This window comes from Ambystoma mexicanum, chromosome 3q, assembly GCF_040938575.1.
Source record: "Ambystoma mexicanum isolate Mex_15411 chromosome 3q, UKY_AmexF1_1, whole genome shotgun sequence".
NCBI classification, from domain to species: domain Eukaryota; kingdom Metazoa; phylum Chordata; class Amphibia; order Caudata; family Ambystomatidae; genus Ambystoma; species Ambystoma mexicanum.
In genome coordinates, this window is record NC_090926.1 from 1,255,760,731 (window position 1) to 1,255,786,183 (window position 25,453).

The 25,453-nt window shown below is 45.1% G+C and overlaps 1 protein-coding gene across 3 annotated transcripts in view; it reads right to left on the reverse strand.

The window, feature by feature from the left end:
• DNM2 (dynamin 2) overlaps positions 1-25,453 on the reverse strand; it is a 1,516,513-nt gene that overhangs the window by 541,818 nt on the left and 949,242 nt on the right. For all 3 annotated transcript variants that reach the window (XM_069604271.1, XM_069604270.1, XM_069604269.1), the window contains exon 13: positions 9,242-9,293. In XM_069604271.1, the coding sequence (XP_069460372.1) occupies positions 9,242-9,293 (52 nt within the window). The remainder of the gene's footprint in view (positions 1-9,241; positions 9,294-25,453) is intronic.

A 25,453-nucleotide genomic window follows, 5' to 3' on the forward strand; every position in this document is an offset into this window, starting at 1 on the left:
ACAATGTGTGTTCCAGAGAGGGGAGAGACACCGGGGCCTGAACGGGCCATGAGAGGGTTCAGACACCTGCAGTCCCCTGTGCCGTGTGTCCACGGCCGGAGTGTGGGACACAGAAAACTCCAGATTGCTGCAGACCGTTGCAGCAAGGTTCGATGGTAGTGAGCGCTGCTCACCGGAGCTCCCGCCATGAGCAAAGGGAGCAGGGAAAAGCCGATGAGGAAAGGAAAAAGAAGACGCCGGGAGGCTGGGCTGGACACCGGTGAGTGAAAGAAAGGGAACTCTCATACTGGGGCGTTCCACGGGCTGTATTTGGGCAGATGGAAATGCTGATCAACTGGAAAAGTATAACATTTGGATTTGAAGGCCAAATTGAAGAATCTTTGGATACCGTACAAGCTGCAAACTACTTTTGAAATACAAGTATAATTGAATATTGAACTACAGAAAAGATATGTAAATACTGCACGAGTGAAAAGAAAGTGATGTGCATTAACAAACACAGTACAGAGGAGTAATCAGCCTTGATGGACAATGTGAAAGTATGAACAAAGTGAAATCCAGTAATAATCACTTATGAACCAAGTGGATAGCAAGTGATGATCGCTAATGAACAATGTGAAAGCAAGGTGGTGGAGAGGAATAAATACCGCAGAGTGAGTTGTGTGAAATTCACGCTGTTGCATAGCCAAGGAAACATCGAATTGAATGTGGACTAATGACACTGGTTCAGAGAGAAAGCCGTCCAAAGAGAACATAGGAGTCTAACAACGTGCCAAGGGTTATCTGTGGAGTGACCTGTAATCAGTAGACCGTGTGATGTGACAAGTGCGACTAGACTGAGTAACCCCTACTTGGAAAGGAAAGTCAAGATACAGAAGCTGTTCTGTATAATAAGTGATGAAGTGATTGAAGAAAAGAATTTATGTGAACTATTGAAAAGCCTGAATGGTGACAAAGTTGAACTGGAAGTATTATTGAACGTTGAGAGATTTTAACTGACTGAGGATTTTGAAACTGGAAGAGCTTCTTTCTTGGGGAAGGGTACCCAGTAACCTGTTGAAACGGTTTTGAACTTGGGGAAGGGGAAGCTGAACAGCAAGCCAGGAGTTAGAAGCTCAGAACTGTATGTTAGAACACTCTTGTTTCCGACATCCCTACACATTGTAGATCTTTAGTTGTGAGGGCAAGGCAAAAGCAAAGAGTGATAGCTGAAAGGCTTAGAATTGCTCTGGGCAACCCTACAGACAATCGTTCTTCGTCTGCCAAGCCATTACAGAAGGGGGAAAGACCATATGTAAATCCGGCTTGGTCCCACCCCAAAAGGGGCAGTTCAGCCTGAACTGCTAGGTCGCATCCCTTCTGCACAAGACCACAAGCATCCCCAGACATGTTTCAGCATTCCACCCATCACTTTTGTGGTTACAGTTGAGGGCAAGTAGCTAGACAGAGTTGTACTTAATGACACAGACTATCCTTAGTTTCCTTAGGTTGGGAAATCCCACCTTAGCATAGAACAAGGTAGGCTTTACTCCATCCTGACATTTAAGAAGAATAAACCATTTTGTAGAAAGGTGCATCTGCTGTCTGAGTCTTACTTCATGATGCCATCGCACTGCATGGCTTTCCGTATGGTTATCGGGCGACTGGCTACATACTGAGGGATCTGGAACATGTTTTGAACCCTCTCGTCGGAGGGGAAAACGAGGCAGTCTTCTGTCCGAATCAGTGCGTCCAGAAACTGTTTGACTTGAGTGGGGATCTACTGTCCTTTGAGTGTTCTCCAGGCACATTCCGTATAAGTCTACAGTTATGAGCCAGTCATCGAGATAAGGGTATACAGGAATGGACAGCCAGCGCAGGTGAGCTGCAGCTAGTACCGTTGTAAACACCCTTGAGCGGAAGCAATGCCAAAGGGGAGTACCTTGAAGTGATAGTGAATATTCTCCATCTTGAACCTGAGGTACTTTCTGTATGCTGGCAACATTGCGATATGAAAGTAGGCATCCTTCATATCCAACGTGACAATGTAATCGCTTTGTTGCAGCAGTGGGATTCCTTCCTGTAGAGTTGCCATCCTGAACTATTGAGGTTTCACAGGAAGCAGGTCTAAAAACAGGGCACATTGTTAAATCCTTTTGAATACAAGGAAGTATAGTGAATAAATATCCTGGTTTACCTGCAGATGAGGGACAAATTCTCTCGCTCTGTTTTGTAGTAGGATGAGGACCTCTTCTAGCAGGATCTTTAGATGTTCTGTCGTCAGTTGTATGCTCTTGGGTGGATGGCAGCAGGGTGGTTGCAGAAATTCTATGCAGTAATCGCAGGCGACGGTTTTGAGTACCCACTGATCCGAAGTGATGCCCTCCCATGCAGGAGTAAAAGATGTTAATTGGCCCCCTACTAGGGAGGGCTGGGATGGGGTCCATACTGATGAGTCATTTGTTGGGTGGGGGAGCATCTGGCTGGCGAGCTTCTCCCTCTACCCTTTGTGCACTGAAGTCCTTGCTGTTGGGTGGACTGGAAGCTGCTAAAGTACCTTGCCCAGAAAACCAAGGAGCCCCGCTCCTGCTCTGTAGTGTCCCTTGGAGGAGAGGAAAAAAGATTGCCTGCGAAAAGTCCAGCAGGTGTTAAAGGTGTCTTGCTGGTCAAAGAGCTTGGCCGAGATTTTGTTTAAGGAATTTAGTGTCTCATGCATTTTTTTGGGCGGTTTGAAAGGCCACATCATCCACCTTAACGAAGAGAGCACAGTCTTCCACAGGCTTGTTTATGAGAGAAGCCAGAGTCTCTGGTTTAAACCCAGAGTTCTTGAGCCATGCATTGCGCTTCACCAGTGTCCCCTGTGCAAGAACACGTCCCGCTGATTCAGCCGAATCCAGAGTGTTCTTAAGGATGTTCTGCGACAACAGATGCCCGTCAGCCACCACTTAAGAGTTGTGTGGGAGTAGGTTTGGGGACGTTTTGAAGTCCTTCCTGAACAAGTCCACATTGGGCATCCCTGTAACTTGACAGAAGCGTAGAATTATTGGCGATCAGAGTGCAAAATGCAACTGAGATGATGATCTGTTTGCCCACAGTCTAACGCTTTTTAGAATCTTTGTCTGGGGAAACTGACAACCCCTGCCCATATTCTGGTGGTGGTTACCACCATGGAATCCAGAACAGCATGGCCGACGGCGCTGGGCAGAACAGCTTCTCCCCTCGAGGGTTGAAAGCTTGAGTGAGCAAGGGTTTAAACAGGGAGGGAGCAATGCGTTTCTTTGCCGAGTTCAGTAGAGGAATTGCCTTACTGACTGGGACATTATCCTTAAAGATATCCTCCACAAAATCTGTGTCGGGATTGCTGCCTGGGTGAAGATTTTGAAGTGGCAAGAAGTCTTCTTGCGGAGTTTTTTGAAGAGCATCTGATTGTAAATAGGCAACAAGTCCTGCAGCTGAACTATGGGAGGAGTGTCCAGGGTCACAAGCCGAGGTTGTGCGCCAAGTGCCCTGGTCACCAGCAGGGATCCAGTCTGGGTCTTGAGAGATAGGGTTCTGTGAGGCTGGATCAGGGACATAGTAAAGATCTTGTGGGAGGTATTCCGACAGGGAGGCAAACTGCATCTGGAGAAAGGAGCCTTGGGGACTTCACAGATATAGGGCAATAGGCTTATGCCTTTTCACCACCTCATCAAATTTGTCTGAAATCTTTATGAACTCAGACATCCTCTCCATAGTCCATAGAGTGGGGGTAAAGGTGCTGACGCAGTTGGCACAGGATCCTGTTGCAGGGCCTGAGAGAGGAGAGGCGGCTGGAGAATGGACACAGACAAGGCCATGGTAAAGGGTCTTGGAAAGTTCTCCTAAGCTTGGTAAGTGTTTTAGACAAGGGTCCTGTTTCGGCACCTCTTTCAATGCTATCACACAGAGGGCCGAGGATTTATGTGAAGCCAGTGGAAAATTAGAAGTCTTGGGGCCTTGTGCAAGCCGTAATTGCAGGAGCTCAGCGGGCATTGAACCACAAGGTTCCGTAGGTGTCGGAGTCTTCAATGGGTTTACAGGGTTGTGTGCTTAGGTTTTGGAGTGTGGTGTGTGTCCTTGTCGCCGGGATGTGGAGTATCCATTGCACTGCCAGCGGCATGCTCATCTGATCCGGGGACCGACACATGGGAATCAACAGATTGACCGTTGCATCTACAGCATCTGAATCAGAGCGGTGGCTGCCAACAGATTCCTCGTCCGAGGCGATGGCGCCAGCGTGACTCTCGGCCTGCATGGCATAGTTTGCCCACCATTTTGTGCGTCTTTCATGGTTTCAAGCTGAAAAAGTTTACAGGCCTTGCAACGCCGCTTGTCGTGTTCATGAGGGAGGTACTGATTGCACTTTGTGAGCGTGTTCCTTCCAGGGGAATTTACCACTGCAAGACAGGCAAAGTTTAAAGGGTGTGCTCTCCATAATGGAGAGAAAAGGCAGCCAGCCCGAAGGAAGAGCGGTTCAAAGAAAAGGCATTCTCAGAAGAAAGTCAGTAAAAGCGGTTCCCACAATCCCTACTGTTAGACTGGGCCGGAGGGCCAAGGCTGCAAAGAAATCAGCCACTTAGCCACTGGAATTGTAGCGTTGGCAAGATTAACCGTCGAGAGAATGTTGAAGTCATCGAGGAAACGTGGTGATAAAGACGCCAAGCAAAGGTAAGCAATATAAACTCTGTAACGAGATCCGCAGTAGGCAATACACTAGATAGGTGGAAGAAAAAAAATCTGGCGAGACCTTGACACTAGAAGGATTTTGGGTCCACTATACGTCATGTTAGGGATAGTGTTACAGTCACGCCCGTGTCCCTTTTTTCGATCGTAAAAAGTAAGATGCAATAATCCACGATTGCCACTAGATGTCGGACTATATGCACAGCATGGGATTCTAAGCAGATTCAAAAGTATCTGAATTTTTTATTTAGTAAAGACTAGTAAACCAGCTACTTTGCATGGAGCGACCGACCACGATAGTGGAAGAAAACAATCCAAGGACCTCGCCACGTGAAGGACCATGGGTACAGTACACACCACACTAGGGATGGTATTACAAACACTCCTGGTCGATGTACCTTTTCTAATTTCGAAAACAAGTCATGCACTACTCTGCACCAACCACTAGATGTCTGCCTATGCAAAGCAGGCAATTCTAAGCAGGACCCCCCAACCCCCCAAGACTCAAATGTATATGCAAACAATAGATCTATAAACCCGAAGTGCGCTCGATAATAAGGGATAGCACGTTGAGAACTCTGCAAGTGTGACCAAACCAAAGGCAAAAGAAAAAACAATCTGAGGACCTCAACGTGTAAGAGATCATGGGTACAGCTCAAGTAACAGCAGGGATAGTATTAAAGTCATGCCCAGTCAACGTCCCCTACGAAATCGTAAAACCTAGATGTCGATATATACAAAGCATGTGATTATAAGCAGATCCACAAGTCTCTAAAAAATATTTATTAAACTAACTTCAAGGACTAATTGAGTAAGGAAATGCACAGTAACATGGGCCTCAACTGCAGATGCTGTTGACAAAAGATTGGCACTCCCTTTCTAATTCGTAAGGGTCAGTGGACTGAGTGGAACTCAGGTACGGCATGGAAAGGCACAAAGATGCATGCTGCAGAGGTATGAATGATTGCAGGGCCTTAATTTGTAAATCTCTATAGCAGTTGTTGGTACTAGCCCCAAGGTGTCAAACATGTAATGGTTGGTACTATAGAAAGATTAGATAAAGGTGCAGGCTGTAATTTAAGTTCCTGGTTTAGAAGTATGGATTTCAAGAGATTTGAAAAAGCTTGCAATCACCCTTGAACATCACAGAAAACACTTTCCTGTTAGGTTAATAGAGTAATGGCAAAAGAGCAGCTGCAAACAGTTTGTGGTATTACGTCTAACTCCTCCTGTTAGGACACCTGCAGATGGTGTTCACGGTGTATAAACTAAAAAAGTACACTGAAGTATGAATGTAAATAATTTGAATTTCAAGTACACCATTTGTATGAACTTCATTTACTGGACAGGCATATAGAAACTGTTGCTTAAGGCCTCTTATGGTCAATCTTTCCTCAATTACCCGTTTTACTCCTCACTTAGAATACTGCAGTACACTTTTGACAGTTTACTTCTCCAATTAAGTCTCCCTGTTATTCTGTTTTAAAGGCACTATCCTTCGAGTGCCTCATGATACAATAAGCATTGAAGGTCTTAGTTCTGGGCTGGTTGCTTTGTGGTAAGCATTAATACATTCAATTGTATGCGGAAGCAGTCCCAGCATGAGGGAACATACAGATTGATGTCAAGCTTGATCGAAGCACAGTAAATAGTTTAGTTTTTTGAACCCCTGAACATGGTTTAATATTTAATGTTCTGGTTTTTATACCGAGATAAGGAATTATTGTTTTGTGTAACCAACGGTTATATCATTCAACATAATATTTACTTTAAAGGGGTGTCTATATCGTGCAGTTCTCAAGAGTCAGCGTCCCTTTTCGCAGGTTGTTCTACATTACTCATGATAAAACATGGCAGCATTAACCTCAATGGTTTCAATTTGATCACTGGAAGAGGCTTTCCGGGGTGTCTTATTTTTACATTACAATTCATGAGAGGGATGACCTCACAACTATGAACGCAGTCTTCCGGCATAACAATTGGCCACACATTCTCATGACCATCACATGTCGGAGCAGTGGCTCTGTGCCATGGCAGATGATAGCCAACTCAGATTCCTCATCAAAAGCCAAGACTGGTGGTGCCTACACGCTGTGGTATGGAAACCACTACCTCAACTAAACGTACGCCCCCTCATTCAATAATTCTCAACGGACACTAAAAAGGTATACTCAATCCTAGTCCCTTGTAATATTCTGGGATAAAGAAAATCTTAGGATGCCCAGTACAGGCAATGGAAAAAAAGAGGGTATCCCCATGTCTCGCTGGAGGTGTGAAGACATGTCCCCATCACTGGCTGGTTATGATACACTAAATCACATTTGTCCTAAGGTACTTACCAAAATCTCACCCTGTAAGGTTGCGTTTTTAGGCAGTGAGCAAAGGAAGGAATAATGTAGAAATAAAGACCATAGGGACAGTGAGAAGCACAACAGAAATGGCAGGAAGGAATATAAAAGAATGGATAAAAAAAAGCAAAAGAAAAAACATGCAATTAATATTCAGTGTTAATGGTTTAATGCTTTAAAACTCACCCAGAACAAGATACAAGTTGATGCCCCCTCCCTCTTGTGCCTCCCACCCCCCCTGCAAGCACCAACCCCATGCACCAGTGAATTATAGGGAAGGTGGTGGAAGGAGGATGCAAAAAATACAATGGAGACATGTATCATGAAGCCCTCGGGGTACTCTGTGTTGGAAAAAGTAGTCAGTAAAACACATGAATTTTGGGGTGGGGGGTGGAGCACACAAACAATAGGGCAAACCACTCATGCAGGCAGGAAAAACTTCAAAGGGCAAATGGTAGAGCCAGAAGCACAGGCAGATAGCTGGCAATGTTTCCATGTGGGCTGCATTCAATGTGCCCCCTAGGCATGCAACAGAATGCAGCCGGATGGTATAATATTTAACAGGTCTGCAATGCATATCAGCCCAACAACCTGTTGAATAATTGCAATGGATTAAGAGGTTGGAGGAGGAATGCTCGATAAAGTGGTGCAGTAGAGTTCAGCCTCTCGATATCTGAATGAGTAAGTATAGGACTGATATCTGGTGCTTTACTATGGAGGATAAACCTTTAGAGTGGCCTTTTACTTCGCCCCCACCGGCTGTGGCCAGACAACCAATTGGTGCACCACTTCTCTAGGACTAACAAATACTTCATAGGTTGCAAAACTTGGTGTCTGCAATTTGATAGAATTCCAGCCTATACTTTAGAGACACTCGGTTTACGCTAGATCTGATCAGAGGGGAAAATGCAGCATGTGTCCAGACGTGTATGAGGATCTATTTCAGGACTGACTTTTGCCAACGCTGCACGACCATCTCACCAGCTTGGTTTCTAATTTCTCTAGTATGTAAAGGCTGAAACAGGCTGTCGTCCTTGCAGCATGTCGGCTGTCATCCAGCCCTCCTGGTAACCCAAGCCTAGGAGACCTACAGCAATGACAGCAATGTGAGCAGAAACGCGTACATCTACTTCAGCAGAGATACCTGGCACAAGCGTGGTGGTCTCAGGCTTGGAAGTGGATGTACGCAGACTTCTCCCTGGTCCTCTGCCACACACTTTGTTTTGAGAGTCCTAGCTCATTCATCTACTCCTTTCTGGATGCCACGCCTGGGCTCAATGGAAGAGATAGTCAGCATAACCCTACAACGTCAACCTGGCAAGATGAGCTTTAGTGACAGAACATGGGCAAAATATGCCATCTCTTGTAAGCAAGAGCAGTATGTTTCTGTGCCTTGGATTCTGCAGCTGCACCAGCCAGGGATTCAAAGAAGCAACTACAGAGCAAACTATTAGGAACAAGGATTTCTTCGCTCACTATCACACAGGAAACCTGGAGCTGGGGAGGGTGCAGGCAAGTCTTACTACAGTGCACAGGAAGTCCAGGGTTGCACCGAAAGCAATTAAACATTCCTAAATTACTCCACATTTTTTGTGGTTGTTGAGTCAAAGGATAGCTGCTCTTTTAATATGGCATCTTCTCTTAGATCATTTCACCCCACTGAATTTCCAGTTAAAGCCTAGGATTATGGCAGTTTAGGAGCAGAGAGTGTCGAGTGTCTGACCAGTTGCCCTTTGACAAAGCGCTTCCTGAGCACATAGAACATAAATGACAGTATGTTCGTGCACAATTAATGGAGGCTGCACTGAAAGTTTGCAATCTGAGACTAAAGTGGGAGCGGGGACGCCAGCCAGGAAAAGACCTGGGTATTCTACATTTTCTTCTGTGTAATAGACTTGCCTAATGTGTGTTCCATTTAGAATATATCAGTGCCCAAAGAAACAAACTGTACTTAAAACCAACAGAACATACACCAAACCATATTTTAAATAGTGGTAAACTGCATGAATCCCTGCATTAGGCACAATCTTAAATCGAAGAACTAGGTAATCACAGCAATAATGTGTTCACAGACTCTACAGAGTCCCCACTATCCCCTAACCTGCGACGATGTATGTGCCGGACTACACTCCGCCAGGTTGGTTAACAGAAAGGCTTGCCGCTTCTCCACACTGTACAAAGAGGGGGAAGGGGTAGGGTGACTGTCGTCGTACCTGATTTGGCATGGCTCGCTTCTTATTTGTCTGTGCGTTCCTCTGCTGTGCGCTGAAAGACAGAACAGAAAGGGTTGGATGATCAGTATGCAAACTCACAAGAAAGGCTAACCAGTATTGGCAAGGGCAACAGTTCGGGTTTTTAAGCAAGCATAGCACAAACTTCCAAAAGAGCTGGAAAATGGTAGGAGTACTTGGGCATATGACATCATAAATGGCAAATGCCTATAGAAAAGCCAACATTGTAGACTTTGGCGATGCTTGTTTTTAATAGGACTTGAGTTCTGGGAACAGATACTGGGGTCACACATTACTTACAAATGAAGTGGCCGAAGGCATGCATTTTTAAGACTTGCGTGTTAAGACATTTTTATTACATTGGAAGATCATTTGCAGCTGCACTAAAGCAAATATTTTATTTATTCATGTATGCATTTATAAATCGTGCACTGAGCCCTTAGGCATCTAGGTGCTGGTTACATGGTAGGTGAAGACAGGAATTGAGAGTTAAAGAGTTCAAGAAGATGACCAAATAAGTTTGATTAGAAAGGCATTAGGATAAGAGCCAAGTTTTTAGGTTATGACAGTTCATCTCCGATTGTCAAGGGGACAGAATTCCATAGTTCAGCGGCTGCGACTGGAAATCTGGCACCACCGGCTCTAGTACGTTTCAAGGTGGGAACTCTGATGAGGTGTGCGTTTGAGGATCGAGTCGAGGCGGGAGGGGTAGCATTTTTCAAAGCGTTGGGATAGATAGGTTGGTGCCGTGTTGGCGAAGCAGCAGTGGACAATGGAAAGGGTCATGAATTTGATCCATTTGCGTATGGGTAGCCAGTGCACATTTATTATGACTTGGAGAGGTGGTCATTTTTGGAAAACCCTAGGGCGTAGCAGAGTGCAATATTTTGGATAATTTGCAGTTTGCACAAGTTTCGTTCTGAGGGGCCTGCCAAGAGGGCATTGTAATAGTAGAGTTTTACTCCAATGATCGTTCTGGCTATAGTGAAGCGATTGCTCATGGGCTTATATGCTTGGTAGTGTCGGAGGAGGCAATGGCATTTACTTGCCGCAACATGTCAACTGAAGCATCTAGATTAATGCCCAGGGTTTTGACAGCGGCAGAAGTGGGGATAGAGTTCCTGTCAATGACGAAGGCTTGGTATGCTGGATCAAGTCTGAGGATAGTGATATATGTGTCAACCAGGAGGATTTCTGTCTTATCGTTGAGTCAGAGGAGGTGGGAAGTCATCCATTCTTGTATGATTACGTAAATGTAATCGATGGTTGTGGCGTCTTGTTGGTAGTTGTCTGAGTGGGAGGAGGATTTGGGTGTCATCAGCATAGTTCATGTATAATATGCCAAGAGCATCAAGGTGGTCAAAGAGGGGCTTTGTGAATATATTGTAGAGTTTGAGCAACATGCAGAATTCTTGCCGGTCACTGCAAGTTGCATGGGTGCGAGGGGAGGGGGGCAGAATGGTTGTCTGTGAAGACAGTGGTTCTTTCGGCAAGGAAGGAAGCAACAAATCGGAGGACACACAAGCCATGTGGCCCTTCTCACACACCTGCCTATATGTACTCGAATGCAATTGTTTTGGCTTAAAGGTGGCTCTAACGCGCCACCCAATGGCCAAATGAAAAAGGGGAATGCTGCCCCTGTACACAGGTATGAACAGTGAGACTGCTAAAGAGATATGCACATAGGACTTAAATACAAAGAGACCTAACTGCTTGACAAATACCTCCATAGCAATCCTTGACTATCAATTATCTCGAGTTCAACATTTTTGAAGTATCAAGCTGGACACACTTTAAACAGTGAGCAGTGAAAAATGCCAGGCAGTTGGCTGGTTGATAACTCTGCAGTCAATGCAGTGCCTACTATTATCATCCATTGTTCTTCTCTTCCTACACATTTGGGATTTAAGCATCCTTGGCACCTGGACGAGAGCATATTTTGTAGAGCAGCACAAAAAAAAAATCAAAAGGAAGGCCCTCGAGTATGCGTGAAGATACCGGCACTTGGCCTATGCCCAACCCATTGACTATTGGGTTCTGTTACCCAGGTGGACAGTCCCCATAGGAAAAACGACTAGGCAACAGTGAGACATGTGGGTAGGTCGAATGAGGAAAATACAACTACAGACAAAGAACAGTAGCTTGTACGGTGGAGAACCTACTTTCTCAGACATTCAGGTGCCCTTTTCCCTGTACCTCTGGAGAGCATTGCAAGCAGTGTATTATGCCGGTGGTGGATTTGGTTTTTGCCCAAGTAGGCACTGTAGAACAGATTACCTGAATCTTGCAGTTATCGAAGGAGTAGTGTTTGCAGAATGGCCCATGTTGCTGCCCCACGTAGTGTCCAGAGAGACAGTAATTTGAAGAGCTAACGCTGCCACAGAGACAGCTTTCACTCTAAAGAAATATTCAGGTGCGCCCCTGGGGAATGAACTACCAGAAATCAATACAGCCAACAATCTATCTCGCTGTATAGAATGCAGCTCCTGAAATAATATTCTGATTTTCTTTCCACGTAGGACGTTAACAACCTTTTAACATATAGGCTAAGAAAGGCCCAGGACGTGGTCCCCAATCAAGAAAATAGCAAGGCAAATCTCTTGATTAATATGAAAGTTATACAAAAACCTTGAAGCAAACTAAGGATTTAACTGCACCACGCAGTTTGTGTATGAATGCGGAGGGAGGGTGGGGGGGGACTGCTAGAGAGCATGTAGTTCACACATACTTCTGGCAGAGATCAGGGCCGCCAGGAAATAGGTCTTCCAAGTAAATAGTCCGATATCCATAAGAGCAATACAAAGATGGAGTGTGACAGAAAGGGTACCGCTATACACATATCCCACTTAGGGTGTGGATTGTTGAAGTAAGTTGTTCGAGGCAGTCTGTCATCCAGTGTCCTCAGCAGGGTTTGCAGCGTGGACAAGACCTCCAATGATAAAAATGATTGCGGATTGAGCAGGGGGGCAGAACCCGGAATGCTCCCGGAGGAAGGTGTGGTAACTTTTAACCCCAGGTCTGCAGGGGCAGCTATCCTTTCACCCTCGTCTCCCGAGGACACCGACAAGGCCTCCTGCTGTAGAAGTGTGTCCGGCAAAATTTGGTCGTAGACCTCTGGACACCAGGCCTCTTGCGGGATATCCGTCGACGAAGCAATAGTCGGCCCCGTCGTCGTCGCGTGCAATCCAGGAACGGTTGATGTCAACTGCGTCAGCGGCAGAGAAGTAGTTGACGACTGCCCAACCGTCGACGGTGGTGGTCGCGCAGGCTTATGCGTTGCTCCCGCCTTTTCTGAACTCGACCTGCGTTTCTCTGTCTCTCGCCTCAAGGTCGATCTATGACGATCGCCCGAGGAGGATTTAGATTTTTCTTTGTCTTTCCTCGCTGAAGATGAGGTCGAAGAGGCCTTCTTCGAAGAAGAGTCCCTGGAATGGCCTACCGATGATTCCTTGTCCACCGGTCGTGATTTCTTCACCGGGGGTTCCGATGATGAGCGGCGCGGGGCCCCTGAAGATTTTGACACCGAGGCCGCGCTGCGTGTGGAGCCCACTTCCGAAGGCGGGTATGCCCCTGCTCCGTCGTTCAACCATGCGACAAGTCTGCGACTCTGATCCTTAAGAGTCTTCTGGGAGAAGCCCATACATATGTCGCACTTGTCAGCCGAGTGATGAGGGTGCAGACAGTAAATGCAGTCTATATGTACGTCCCCCTCGTAGACCTTCTTTAGTCCGCACGTAGCGCACGGGCGGAACAGTGCTTTTCCCGACATTAGGAGAAAAACCGCAACAGCACAACCTAACCAAGTAGAAAATACACGAGGTGTTCCCACTTTGGAGACGGTTGAAATCTGAAGGGAGCCGCGGGGGCGGGGCATTTATACCACTACGTCCTAGTGGGGCGTGCGTGCGCGGCCCAAAACGACGTAGATAGGACACAAAAGTGTCAAACGTTTTCCTATGGGAAAAGGCTTTATAAGCTTACTGAGGGTTCCCAGTCTGTCGATGGGGAATATTCTAAGCATGTGAATCCATGAAAGATCCAATGCTGGAGAAGTATAAGTAACCTGTAAGCAGTCAAAACTAATGACAAAACCTTCCAATGAAAGTTTTTTTTGTTTTTTATATAGCGCTTTAATCCAAAGTGCTTAACATAGGACATACTTCCATACATTACTAGTATTACCCAATCAAAATGTGGTACTCCTTTATCGACCTGCAGGTCAAACAGATCACAACAATGAGCATTTAACCCATTGAGCTATCTTACCGGCTGATAAATGTTAAGTTGGTAAATGCCAACATGTTATTCAACGAGGACCAAAGTAGGTATTTTCTGCGCTCTGGATTGCCTCAAATGTCTCTAAATATGAATTTAAGGGCTGTAAATTGAGCAACTCTGAAACCACATTTCTATGCGATATGGGGAGGGATGGAAAATGTCACCCTTCTCTTGCCATAGAATATGCGTCTGCAACCTGTGGGTCTCCAGACTACAATTCTGTGGCAATCTACACTAAATGAACACCAATTCTCTTTCAAAATGTCCCACAACAGTTTTGCAATGGTCCACAAACAGCAACCCAAATGACCTGTGTGTGTATATTAAGTTACAGGCACTGCTCTCAAGCTAGGAAATGGCTTAAGCTCAAAATAGCATGCACAAATACCAGCTGGTGGTGACCCACCCCTGACCTGAGGATAGAAAGGGAACACATGTTGAGCCCCCTCCTGCATGTATTTGTTCTTCACTATAATTATTCACCGAACTCTGTTCACCCTGTCAGTGATTTACCTTTCAAGGACCCTGTGTCATTTACGTGTCATGCTAAAGCAGCTAAAAATAACATTTAAAGTGCAAAAGATTTTAAGTAAGTCAGAGCACTAACGAAGAATATGTTGTCGCCTCTCTGCGCTTTGTTTGATGCAAATAAATGTATCTATGTGACTATCTTATTCTGTGAAGGGGTCTCATTCTTGGTTTATATTCCAAGTGGGAAAAATCCTTCAGGAGAGGCTCAAAACCTTACTTCAATTTCCAGATTTTTAGCAAATGGCACCCTGCAGATGGACCTCCTAGATTAAATCCAGACGGACTGTGTTCCGCGGTTGAGAAAAGATGACAGATGACGAATGACCATGGAGCGCACTGCACGATGTGGACTGTATTTTCCTGCAGCCACGGTCTAAGTCACACCTCACTAGATTTCCTGACGCACCGATTTACCCCGACTGCGGTCCTCACCTGGAACAGCGTTTTGCTTTAGAGACACTGGCACAGACTGGACAGAGGGAATGGAAGTGAGAACTACAGAATAAATGCTGAGATTAGCGGCGTGTAGCACCAAATGTTGTGGGTGTAGACAACGCTTAAATAAACTTGAACAGCATGTTCCGACTCCCTCAGAAGGTTCCCCGGAATGGGAATCCATGGTAAAAAGAGGACTGGGGGGTGGTATTGGGAATGGCACCGATATACTGCTTACAATCCCAATTTACAAATTCCAGAGCATGGGACTTTTGACTTTGACAAATTAGGGTACCTCAGGGAAAGGTTGTCAGCAAAGGGGCCAAAGGGAATCAGATTACTTCAGTGAGACTTATCAAAAATGGGAAAATTACGCAGGCAGAAAGCATTGAGGGAAGCACAGCTAAAATAAAAAAAGGAAACCACAGTCAGAAAAAGATATGGCTAGAGTACATGAACAACAGAAGTTAAAAGACTAGGAACAAGAAAGAGAAATACCCATGCATGAAAAAAGGCTTATTTTGTCCATAGTCCCCAGACAGAGGCTTCTGCACCCTCCGAGTATTCAGAGGCAGACCCCTTGTTGGAACAATTATTGACTAAACAACCTCTTCCGCCTCCATATAATATGGAATATAAGATGGTCACAACTGGCAACAATGACAAGGGACTCTCTACTCGGGTTCCGTACTTCCAGAAACTCAGGCACGCATTGAATCATGGTTGGAAGGATGGATTAGGGCAGGAATGAAGTGGCCAGCCCTTGTCTCTAAAGTCATGAAAACTCAGTCCCTACATGCAAATAATATTTTGTGCAAGAGTTATCTGGATTATTGTTTGAGAAATATAAAAAGCATAATTGCAGTCAGAAGGGTTCTCTTGAGGAGTGGCCTTTGCCTGACCAGTATGAGGATATACACTAAGAGTTTTAACTTAAATAAATTGTGGTGTGAACAGGAAGTTCGATTCTTACATGAGTGGCTTGCAAAAGCCCCGCTTCCCCCCACATCTCCACTGATCAGGCACCTATGAGGAAAGTTCTGGTGTTTGGCCCAGACCATCCGACTCACCATGTACATGTACCATGGAATAGGATGGAGCTGTTGTCTTTTACCAAAGATTTTCCTGACATCCCACAGAACCCTGAACAGCTTTAGAATCAGACTAACAGAATTATACGCACAGGCAAATTAACATTAGGGGATATTGACCAACTCTTTTCGTGCATTATACCTCCCGATATACGGAGACAGTGTAGGAAACAATACTGGAGAACCGTCAATCAAGTGGGAGGCTTTGGAGAAGAAGGAAGTTGCACATTTTAGAGGGAAAGAAGGGCAATTGCATGAGGACGTATTGGCCCTAACTGGGCTTTTATCAAAGGAATTGAGCAAATAGTGCCCCAGAAACAAATGAACTGGGATAAATCAACAACCTGTAGACAAGACAAAGTACTTTGTAAGGAAAGAAGAGGTTTTCACCTGTTATAGTGGTATGGATCTAGGTACCATAGAAGGGCAAAAAGCCTTTTGTTCACACTGTCGTTTTTCAAGTGTGGGAGCAGCCCTTCCACACACAAACATATGAATCAGCACGGCCCATGCAGAATGCGGCTCAAATTTGGACTATGGCCAGATATTTTGCAAATACACATGCAAAAGAAAAGGATGACAAGGAAAGCAAGTTAAAAGATTTAAAGACAAAAGTATTAATGCAGCAAGCATTTCCAGAACAAGGAAGAGGGGTAAGTGCTCCTCTAGCATACAGAGGAGCAATAGTGGATGATGGATACCATCATTGCAAGAGTCAAGATCATTGGATTCTGGAATGTCTGACGCGCCCAAGGAGAAGCGGAAGGTCTATGGGATGAGGAATAGTAAGTGGAAGCAAGTGTCAGTTTGAGGGTAACAATAAGGAAAATCGGGGCCAAGGACAGTCCAATTATTTGGATCCAAGGCAGGGACAGCGGTATTCTGCCAGGGACTATTATGAACACCAGCCATATGCAGATTATTATGCAACCCAGGAGAGGGGAAAGGCAGAGTACCAATGCCGGAGGTCCATATGTGGAACTTTGCATTGCTGAAAATAAGTCAAAGTTCCTTTTAGATACAGGAGCAAACAACACTTCTATTTCCCACAAAGTAGTGTATTCAATACCCCTCTCCGGGAAAATTAACACGTCAGTGGGATTTTCTAACGATCCAGTCCGTAGTCAAGTATCGGAGCCAATTCGCTGCCCATTTCCTGCATTGCTCAGTTTGTTTTAACAGATAAATGTGCTTTAAATCTTTTGGACATGGACTTATTGAAATGCTTCCATGCAAACTTTTACTATACGCCGGATGGTGTCTACCTCACTTTGCTCTGCTAAATCACTCGCTAAATGTTGTGTTCCCACCACTAACACTTTACCACGCGAACTTGAGAAAGCGGATAAAAGGGTGTGGGCATCAGGTTAAAATGATGAGGATGTATGGCAGTAGATCCAATACAAATTCATATTAAAATACAAATACAAAAGGGGAGAGATTACAGATCCATTGGCTAAAGAGATAGTTAAAGAAATAGCAGGGAGCCCATGTAACAGCCCAAATGTGCCAGTTCAGAGAAAGAGGGATGGAAAAGAAGGCTCACTTATTGAATGGAGAATAGTAGAAGATTTGGGTGCTATCCAATTGTGGTGCCACAGTTCCCAGTTGTTCTAGATATGACATTACTTTTTACTATTGTTCCTCCCTCTGCACAATATTTCACGGTTGTGGACTTAAAAAATTCATTGTCTACCATTCCAATACATGAAGACAGCCAGTACCTTTTGCCTTTAGCATAGACGTCGCTCTTACACATTTTGTAGAGCACCCCAAGGATACACAGAACCCAAGCATTTACAGCTAGGCATTAAAAACACAATTGGACACTTTTACCCCATCTCCAGGCACTATGTTATTGCCTAATTATAGCGGCAGATACCAAGGAAGGGTGTGTGTGTGTGAACTGTACCACACACCTGCTAGAGTTTATTTGCTCCTTTGGGACATAAGGTTTCCTGAAATAGGCTACAATTTGGTCAGCAGCAGGTCACTTATCCAAGTTGCATGTATTTAATTGATTGTAGGTCAGCCTGACACGTGTTTCGAGCTATGTGCTCTTCGTCCGAGACTGAACACACCATATACAAATAAGTTTTAAAACCACATCAAAATAATGTATCCATTGAGGTAACACAAACCCAAGGACAGTTTAGCAGGGCAGAGAACCATAGGCCGAATGACAATTCATTTAGGTTGGCACAAATAAAAGGCAATAAGGATTTCGGAATTATGCATTCACAAGAACATAACATTTTACCCATCCATGTGAATATTTCATATAATACAAAAAGGATGTTAAGCGGCAGATATGCACATAAAGATGGAGAGATGAAACAGATGGGTAAGGGAAAAGCAAACAGAAAATTAAAATTAATGTTTGTATGGTTCAGTGTATGCGCTGTATCCAACTTTCGCAAGAGCCACATTGCATGTGATCAAAATAAAACGAGTATACCTTGTGTAGTCTTGGTGTCAATCTATGTCACAGAAGAATAAAATTTACCGGTCAATAACATGAAGCCATCACTGGTTATTCACAACTCTAACTAAAGAGTGGCTGAATGTAGATATTGCCACTTACCAATTGTCGAATGACCGTGGGCACACTTATTGTGCAAACTGTCATCTCAAAAAATAGCAAACGATACTAATTAGATTAGACAACCTTGGATTTTAAAAAAGATGCAACCAAACTCATATTGATACATTTTAAATTGATTGACACCAAGACTACACAAGGTATACTCCTTTTATTTTGATCACATGCAATGCGGCTCTTGCGAAGCTTGGATACAGCGCATACACTGAATCATACAAACATTAATTTAAATTTTCTGTGTTTGCTTTTCCCTTACCCATCTCTTTCATCTCTCCATCTTTATGTGCATATCTGCCGCTTGATTTGTATTATATGAAATATTCACATTGATGGATAAAATGTTATTTTCTTGTGAATGCATCATTCCGAAATCCTTATTCGCTTTTATTTGTGCCAACCTAAATTAATTGTCATTCGGCCTATGGTTCTCTGCCCTGCTAAACTGTCCTTTGGTTTGTGTTACCTCAATGGATACATTATTTTCATGTGGTTTTAAAACTTATTTATATATGGTGTGTTCAGCCTCGGACGAAGAGCACATAGCTCAAAACACATGTCAGGCTGACCTACAATCAATTAAATACATGCAACTTACGCATGGACTTTTGAGATTTATGTGCAGTGTGAATGCAACCTCTAGTCTGTAATTTACAAATTATGGCAAGCTTGGCAGGCGACCCACACCTTGCATTTACCCGCAGCCGAATCCACTTCTAACATAATAGAACGAGCGCTCAGGTTTTTAAACTTCTCCCTCTGCCAAACCATCTCAGTCACTTATCCAGGTCATTTACTTGCTAAGGTAAAGAAAAGATTGCACACTCAGCAAATACAAATTATACTTAACATGCCAGTACCCAGCAAAGAACAAGAGGTTAGATGATTTGTTGGGATGACTTCATTCTGTAGACAATGGATTCTGAACTTTTCTTTGTTAGTTAAGCCCTTACTGGAACTTATTACGAACACTTCTCTTGTACCTCTCCCCTGGATTCCATCTCATCCGGAAAACTATGAGGGACTCAAATCTGAGCTGTGTAGCTCTCCTGCATTAGGAACCCAAGACTATACTAAACCCCTTTCTCGCTATGTGCATGGACTAAACGGGAGGGCCTTGTCCATACTAACTCAACCACAAGGGGAGAACAATAGGCCCTGCGCCTATTTTTCGAACACCCTAGACCCAGTGGCTAAAGGGCTGCCAAATTGCCTAAAGGGGGTAGAGGCTGCTGCCCTTTCTGTGAAACAAGCAGTAACCGTAGTATTGGGCCATTCTTTAACTGTTGTCGTTCCACATGCAATAGATATTCTCCTGAACAAAACCCAAACGCAACATTTAACTAATGCATGGCTCTCTAGGTATGAGTTGGCCCTGTTTGCACCCAACATTACTTTGCGAAGATGTAATATGCTGAACCCTGCCACCTTGTTACCCCTCCCTTCTGATGAACTCTGTCTTGCATGACAGTAAACTAATAAAAGACGAGGAGATGAAGGGACGGGTTGATTTGACTGATGTTCCGTTAGAAAAGCCTGATGGCATTTTACATGTTGATGGCTCTTATTTCAAACCACCCGATGGCTCGTCCACCACAGCTTATGCCAGACTGAACATTTAAAAAAAAAAAAAAAAAAAACACTGTTGTCGAAACCTGGCAAATACCTCAGCATTACACACAAATGGCTGAAATTATATCACTAACCAGAGTATGTGAGCTCAGCTCGGAACCTGCAGGAAACATTTATACCGATAGCCAGTATGCATTTGGGGTTGGCAATCATTTTGGAAGGCTCTGGATGGAGCACGTCTTTTTTGCCTCCGATGGATCCAAAATTCAACATGGCAAACATATGGACAAATTGCTCAATTCAATGACCTTTTCAAACCGTCTTGCCATTATAAAATGCAGCGCACATAAGAAAGTAACTGACCATGTGGGCAAAGGCAACTTCCCAAACCACTTACTCTCTCACTTATGTTTCCTGTCTGCACACAACAGACCAACCCCCTTTTGAGAATACACGTCACATATTGACAGTAACCAAGGGGATGCTACTTGCCAGGAATTGAAACAGTGGGAGATTGATGCCATTTTTGAGGATGGGTGTTCAGGAGACAGGGGAAACTAGGGGTGATGGATGTTGCCTCCTCTTCTCCAGACTCTCCTACTGTTCTTCTACTGTTCCTCCCTTCTCTTTGGACTCCCCTCCTCATCTCTCCCCTCTTAAATCCATCTACAACTCTGCCATCCACTCCCTAAGCCTTCTCTCACCTCTTGACTGTATCTCCTCCTCCCTCACCCCTCTAGGTTGGCCCTCTTCACTCCCAACTCAGGTTCAAGTTACTCTGTCTTGTTTTCAAATCCCTATATGATCTTCCTCCCCCTTACCTCTCCTCCCTTCTTTCCTTCTACACCCCTTCTCGTCCTCTCCGCTCTACTAATCTTTTCCTACTCTCTACTCCTCCTCCACCCTGCGCCCTCTCCCGCTTCGGCTCCTTCCAACTCCTTGCTCCTTTTCACTGGAACTGCCTCCCCCTTCACATCCGCTCTTCTCCCTCCTACCCTTCCTTTCGCTCTTCTCTAAAATCTTACCTCTTCCACTCACCTCCCTAACACCCCACCTTCCCTACCTCCTCCCTTCCCCTTTACCCTTACTCCTCTTCCTTACCCTCTCCATCCCTTCCGATCCCCTTCCTCCCTTCCCCCCGCTTGATTCTTGTCTCACCTTCTCTGCTCTTCTTCCCTCACATTCCTGCTCTTTCCCCGGTCCTTACCTCCTCTAACACCTACTACTCCCTTTGCACACCTCCCCCCTCCCACACCCTCCTCATCGCTGCAATACTGTAAGTTGTTCTTTATGCTGTCATCAGGTTGTAGTTCAATTGTCATCTTATGCTTGCTGTATGTTTATTTGTTCTCATGTAAAGCACTTTGGAGTAAAGGGCTATATAAATTCAATAAAATACAAATACAAACATTTACCCATGATGATATCAGTCGCCCTTGGAGCGGCTCAAAAGGGGCGGATGGTATGATCCATTTATTAACTACTCTTTGGAGCAACCCAAATATTCGCAAAGCAACAATAGCGTTTTGTTAAAATGTTGTTGTCCGTGCCCCACACATTGTTGGAAAAGCAGAAGAAGCATCAAGATGTACTTTTGATCCCCCAGATTTCCTGTTTGAAACACTACAAATGGACTTTATAGAGTTGCCTCCATGTCAGAAGTACAACTAGTATGTTTTAGTAGTTGCCTGTCTGTTCAGTCAAATTTGTAGAGGCATTTCCCTTGAGAGAGAACACTGCACTGAGTACAGTCAAAACCCTAGTTAAGGAATATTTTCCAAGATATGGTCTGCCCTGTCCAATATGGAGCGATAAGGCGGTTCATTTTGTGAATAAAACAATGGACCTAGTATGTCAGGCATTGGGCATAAGGCAAACGTTTCATGCAATATATCACCCACAGGCGGCATGTTTAGTAGAATGCTGAAATGCCACACTTCAGAATAAATTATCCAAAATGTTTGTGAGTAGCAACTTAAGCTGGGTGGGCGCCTTACCTTTAGCTTTACTCTCTATGAGAACTATTGCACATTCTGGAGTGGGTTTGTCTCCCTATGAGCTGGTTATGGCTGCCCAGCCAAAGTGTGGGGCTTGCCTCACCCAAAGAAACTGATGTGCTCTGTGCTTTGTTGATTGACTATTGTAAGGAGCTTACTAACGCATTGCCCATTATTCATAAACAGGCCGAGGACTGCCTGCCCCAGCCCCTGGAGGGGCCGGGACACTATTTTGCCGGGACACTGGATTTTCATTAAGAACTTGCAACGTACCTCTGGTCTACAACCCAGGTGGAAAGGGACGGCGCAGGTGTCCCCGGCAACACAAACAGCAGTGAAGTGTGATGGACATACACTGGATCCATGCCATACATGTGAAGAAAGCACCTCTACCCTTCCTGCTGCACAAGCAATCTAAGGACGACTGCTACAGCACCACACTTTTTTTCTAGTGCAGAAACGTCCGCTGGGAAAAAGGAACTCGGATCGATTTCTCCAGCTAAAGTGTGCACCAAAGACTTTGCAGGATCAACAGAGGGGCCATGTTCTAATAAACTGTCAATGAAAAACATTATTTCTGAAAACTCTACGGAGAGAGCAGCTACTCCGGTGCTCAAGATGGGCAACTATAAAAGGACTACCTGGGGGTGAGGTATTTTGGACACTCCAAAAATATATTTGCCACCTCCACAGATACACTGCCATGCCTCTCTTTTGTTTTTCTCATGACAAAAGACAACTCCCCTACAAAAATGAAGTAATATGCACGGACAGAAAATGGAATTGCTTGAGATTGTGCCTTCTTTTTTCTTGTTTTTGGATCCTGTTTGGCGCTTTTGTATTATGCGATATGCATTTGCCCCTTTCGATAAAACCTACACATGTACCCTTTCCTAATGTTACTATGGCAACTTTACCCCAGCCTGTCTAGGCAGGGAAAACCATAGATCAGGCCATTTTACTTATTTAACAGAAGAAAGTGAAGCATGACCAAACTTTGTCTCCTTCTGACCTACCACAGTAGCCATTGTTGCAAGGGTATGCCTATCCTGCCTTCTGGCACCCGAAAAATGCTGGAAGCCATGAGACCTAATAGGCGGATGAAAGAAGCTGTTAGTAGGCCGTTGTGATTCTGGAAGAGTTCGACCATCTGCCTGACACTGGCTAGACTCTTCGGGGCGGTGGGGGGGGAGGGGTTGGTACGGGTGGGGGATAAAAGTCTCCACAGACCATGAGATTATTTGGCGAATGCACAGAATGCTTTCACAGACTAGAGGACCATACTGCCAGAAGCAAAATTCTTCTTTGCTCGGGCATCAGATCAGTATACATAGACTTAGTTGGCAAGTTTGAGGTAGATGTGGCTAATTTGGAGCTCAACGTAGCTGCTTAAACTACTAAGCCCTTAGGGTTAGTTTGAGTAGACAGAAATAGCAGGTCCACCCTCACCGGTTTTTACTTTTTGGTAAGCTCTGAATCCACAGCTGGAGTGGAGCAAGGTTTCAGCCACAAGGTGGTAATGGGATCAGCAATAGCCACATTGTAGGGCAACACCCTTTCTGCTGGGGGGCCATTGTCAAGAATTTCTATCAGGTCATAGGTTGACAGGGTCTTCGCCAGGGCACCCAGACCCAAGGCTTCCACCAGCCTCTCAACCGTCCTGTGGTACCGGGCATTAGGATGGCCATGTGGGGTAGCTTGCCGCATGTCTAGACCACTAGCATCATGGAGCCCTTCTGCAAAAGCAATCAAATCAGTCTGCTTGGCAAAGTAGTCCCCTACACTGGCCCCTTCACACAGAGGCCCAAAGCCAAAATGCACCTGGTCCCCTCTCATCGTCGGAAATCAACTGCATAGTGTTGAAGAACGTCGGGAAGAAAAGAACGGTGGGCCGGCGATGGAGGCATTCCCACCAAGCCTAATGGCGCAGATAACATTGGGTTTTCAGTGCTATGGCTGACTTCTCGGTGGTCGTAGTCGAGCACGAGGGCGTCTGACTCGACTTGTCTTCCTTGGTGCAAGGTTCTCCAGGCACAACTGGAGCCGTGGGAGCCTGCAGCGTTGAGACGGGAGTAGTACCAGCTGCTGTTGCTTTAAACATTTGGAGCATCTATTCCTTGAAAGTCCCCCACTCTGCTTTCTACACACTCAGACTAGGATAGGTCATACCACCTTTCTCTGACAAATTTGAGTAGTGCCTGCGCCAGTGTCACTGGTTCTTTTTGTGTTATGACAAGGACAAATGGCGCAGAGAATGAGACATTTTCCCGGCCTTCTTCCGATATCTGTCCCATTTTGGATGTAGGATCCTCTGTCTCCTGCCCCAAAGTCCTGGCAGTCGAACAAACCGGGGATTCAGATTTGGGGGGGGGGGGTCGGTCGGTCGCCAGAGCACCCACTTGACCAACCACTCCCTCAACGACTTGGAGTTCATCTGCTGACAACAGTCATAATCCTCGAGGATGTGATCTTTACTAAGACACCACATGCAGGGCAGACAGTGACAAAAAAAGGGTTGAAAATTACAATTTGAGTCGAAGATTATCAAATTTGCAAGTTCAGACAATACACGTGCCAAAAAGCAGCATGCTGAGCATGTGTAAACAAGGAAATTCGGTATGGGGGCGTACTGACATAATATATATCGCAGCCGACGTCACGTCAGAAGCGGACGAGCAGCACGTTGAGTCAAGAGGGATCGATAACCGAGTCGTACTACACCCCCTGTCAAAAAAGTGAGCAGCTGATGTTGGACTGGATATTTATCTGATGAGGAATATACAGGATAATGCAATCCATAACAATGCAGACCAGGCCGAAATGAAGTTGGATTCCAGCCTTGTAGACTTGGAATCGAGAGAGGAAGAGGTCCGCTTGACGGTCGATGACTTGGAGATCAGAGAGACATAATGATCCAAGGGTCATTGGCTTGAAGGACCAGAGATGTGTCCTTGAAGATTCATGAGATTGTGGACTTGTTCAGGATGAAGGTGAAGAGTGAGAGTTCACAGAACAGTCTGAAGCTATAAGTGGCTCCGGTCAGTGGTGGTGCAGTTCCACCATTATGGTGACAAGGAGGATATTTTGAACTAGGTCAAGCAGCAGATGGAGATTCTCTTTGAGGGGGACAAGAGCTTACCAGATCTCTGATTCAAGCTTGCAAGGTGATGCGATTGCTGACCACTCACTGACAAAGGGATCGCTGGGACTTCCCTTTTGCGTTGAATTTTTTAAACATGGGTGAGAGGATTATAGGATCACGATTGGGGGGGGGGGGGGCTAGGGTGCAGCTCAGAAACTGAATACACTCTCGAATCTGGAGGTTGATGGAATAGGGAGGATAGCTCAGGTGCAATGCGCTCGCTTTAGAAGCAAGATTATGCGGTGTTCGATCCCCGGGTCCGTGCTTAGAAACCTCTGGGTAGTAAGCGCGTTATAAATAACCAATTACAAGTTACAATGGCTTTGTCGACTGAGGGGAAGGGCAGGGGCAGGTAGTTCATTAAGCTGGCGACTATGTAACCTGTGAAGTTAACGGGAGCATGATACAAGTAACAGAAAATCCAGGGGGCAGGTGGTACATGACGGCAAGTAATAGGGGAGGGGTAGCGTTGTTTGAGGTTGGAGGTTTTGTAACTTTGGCTGTTGTAGAAGTTTGGCAAGGAAGATCAGACTAGTGGCCCCATTTGGT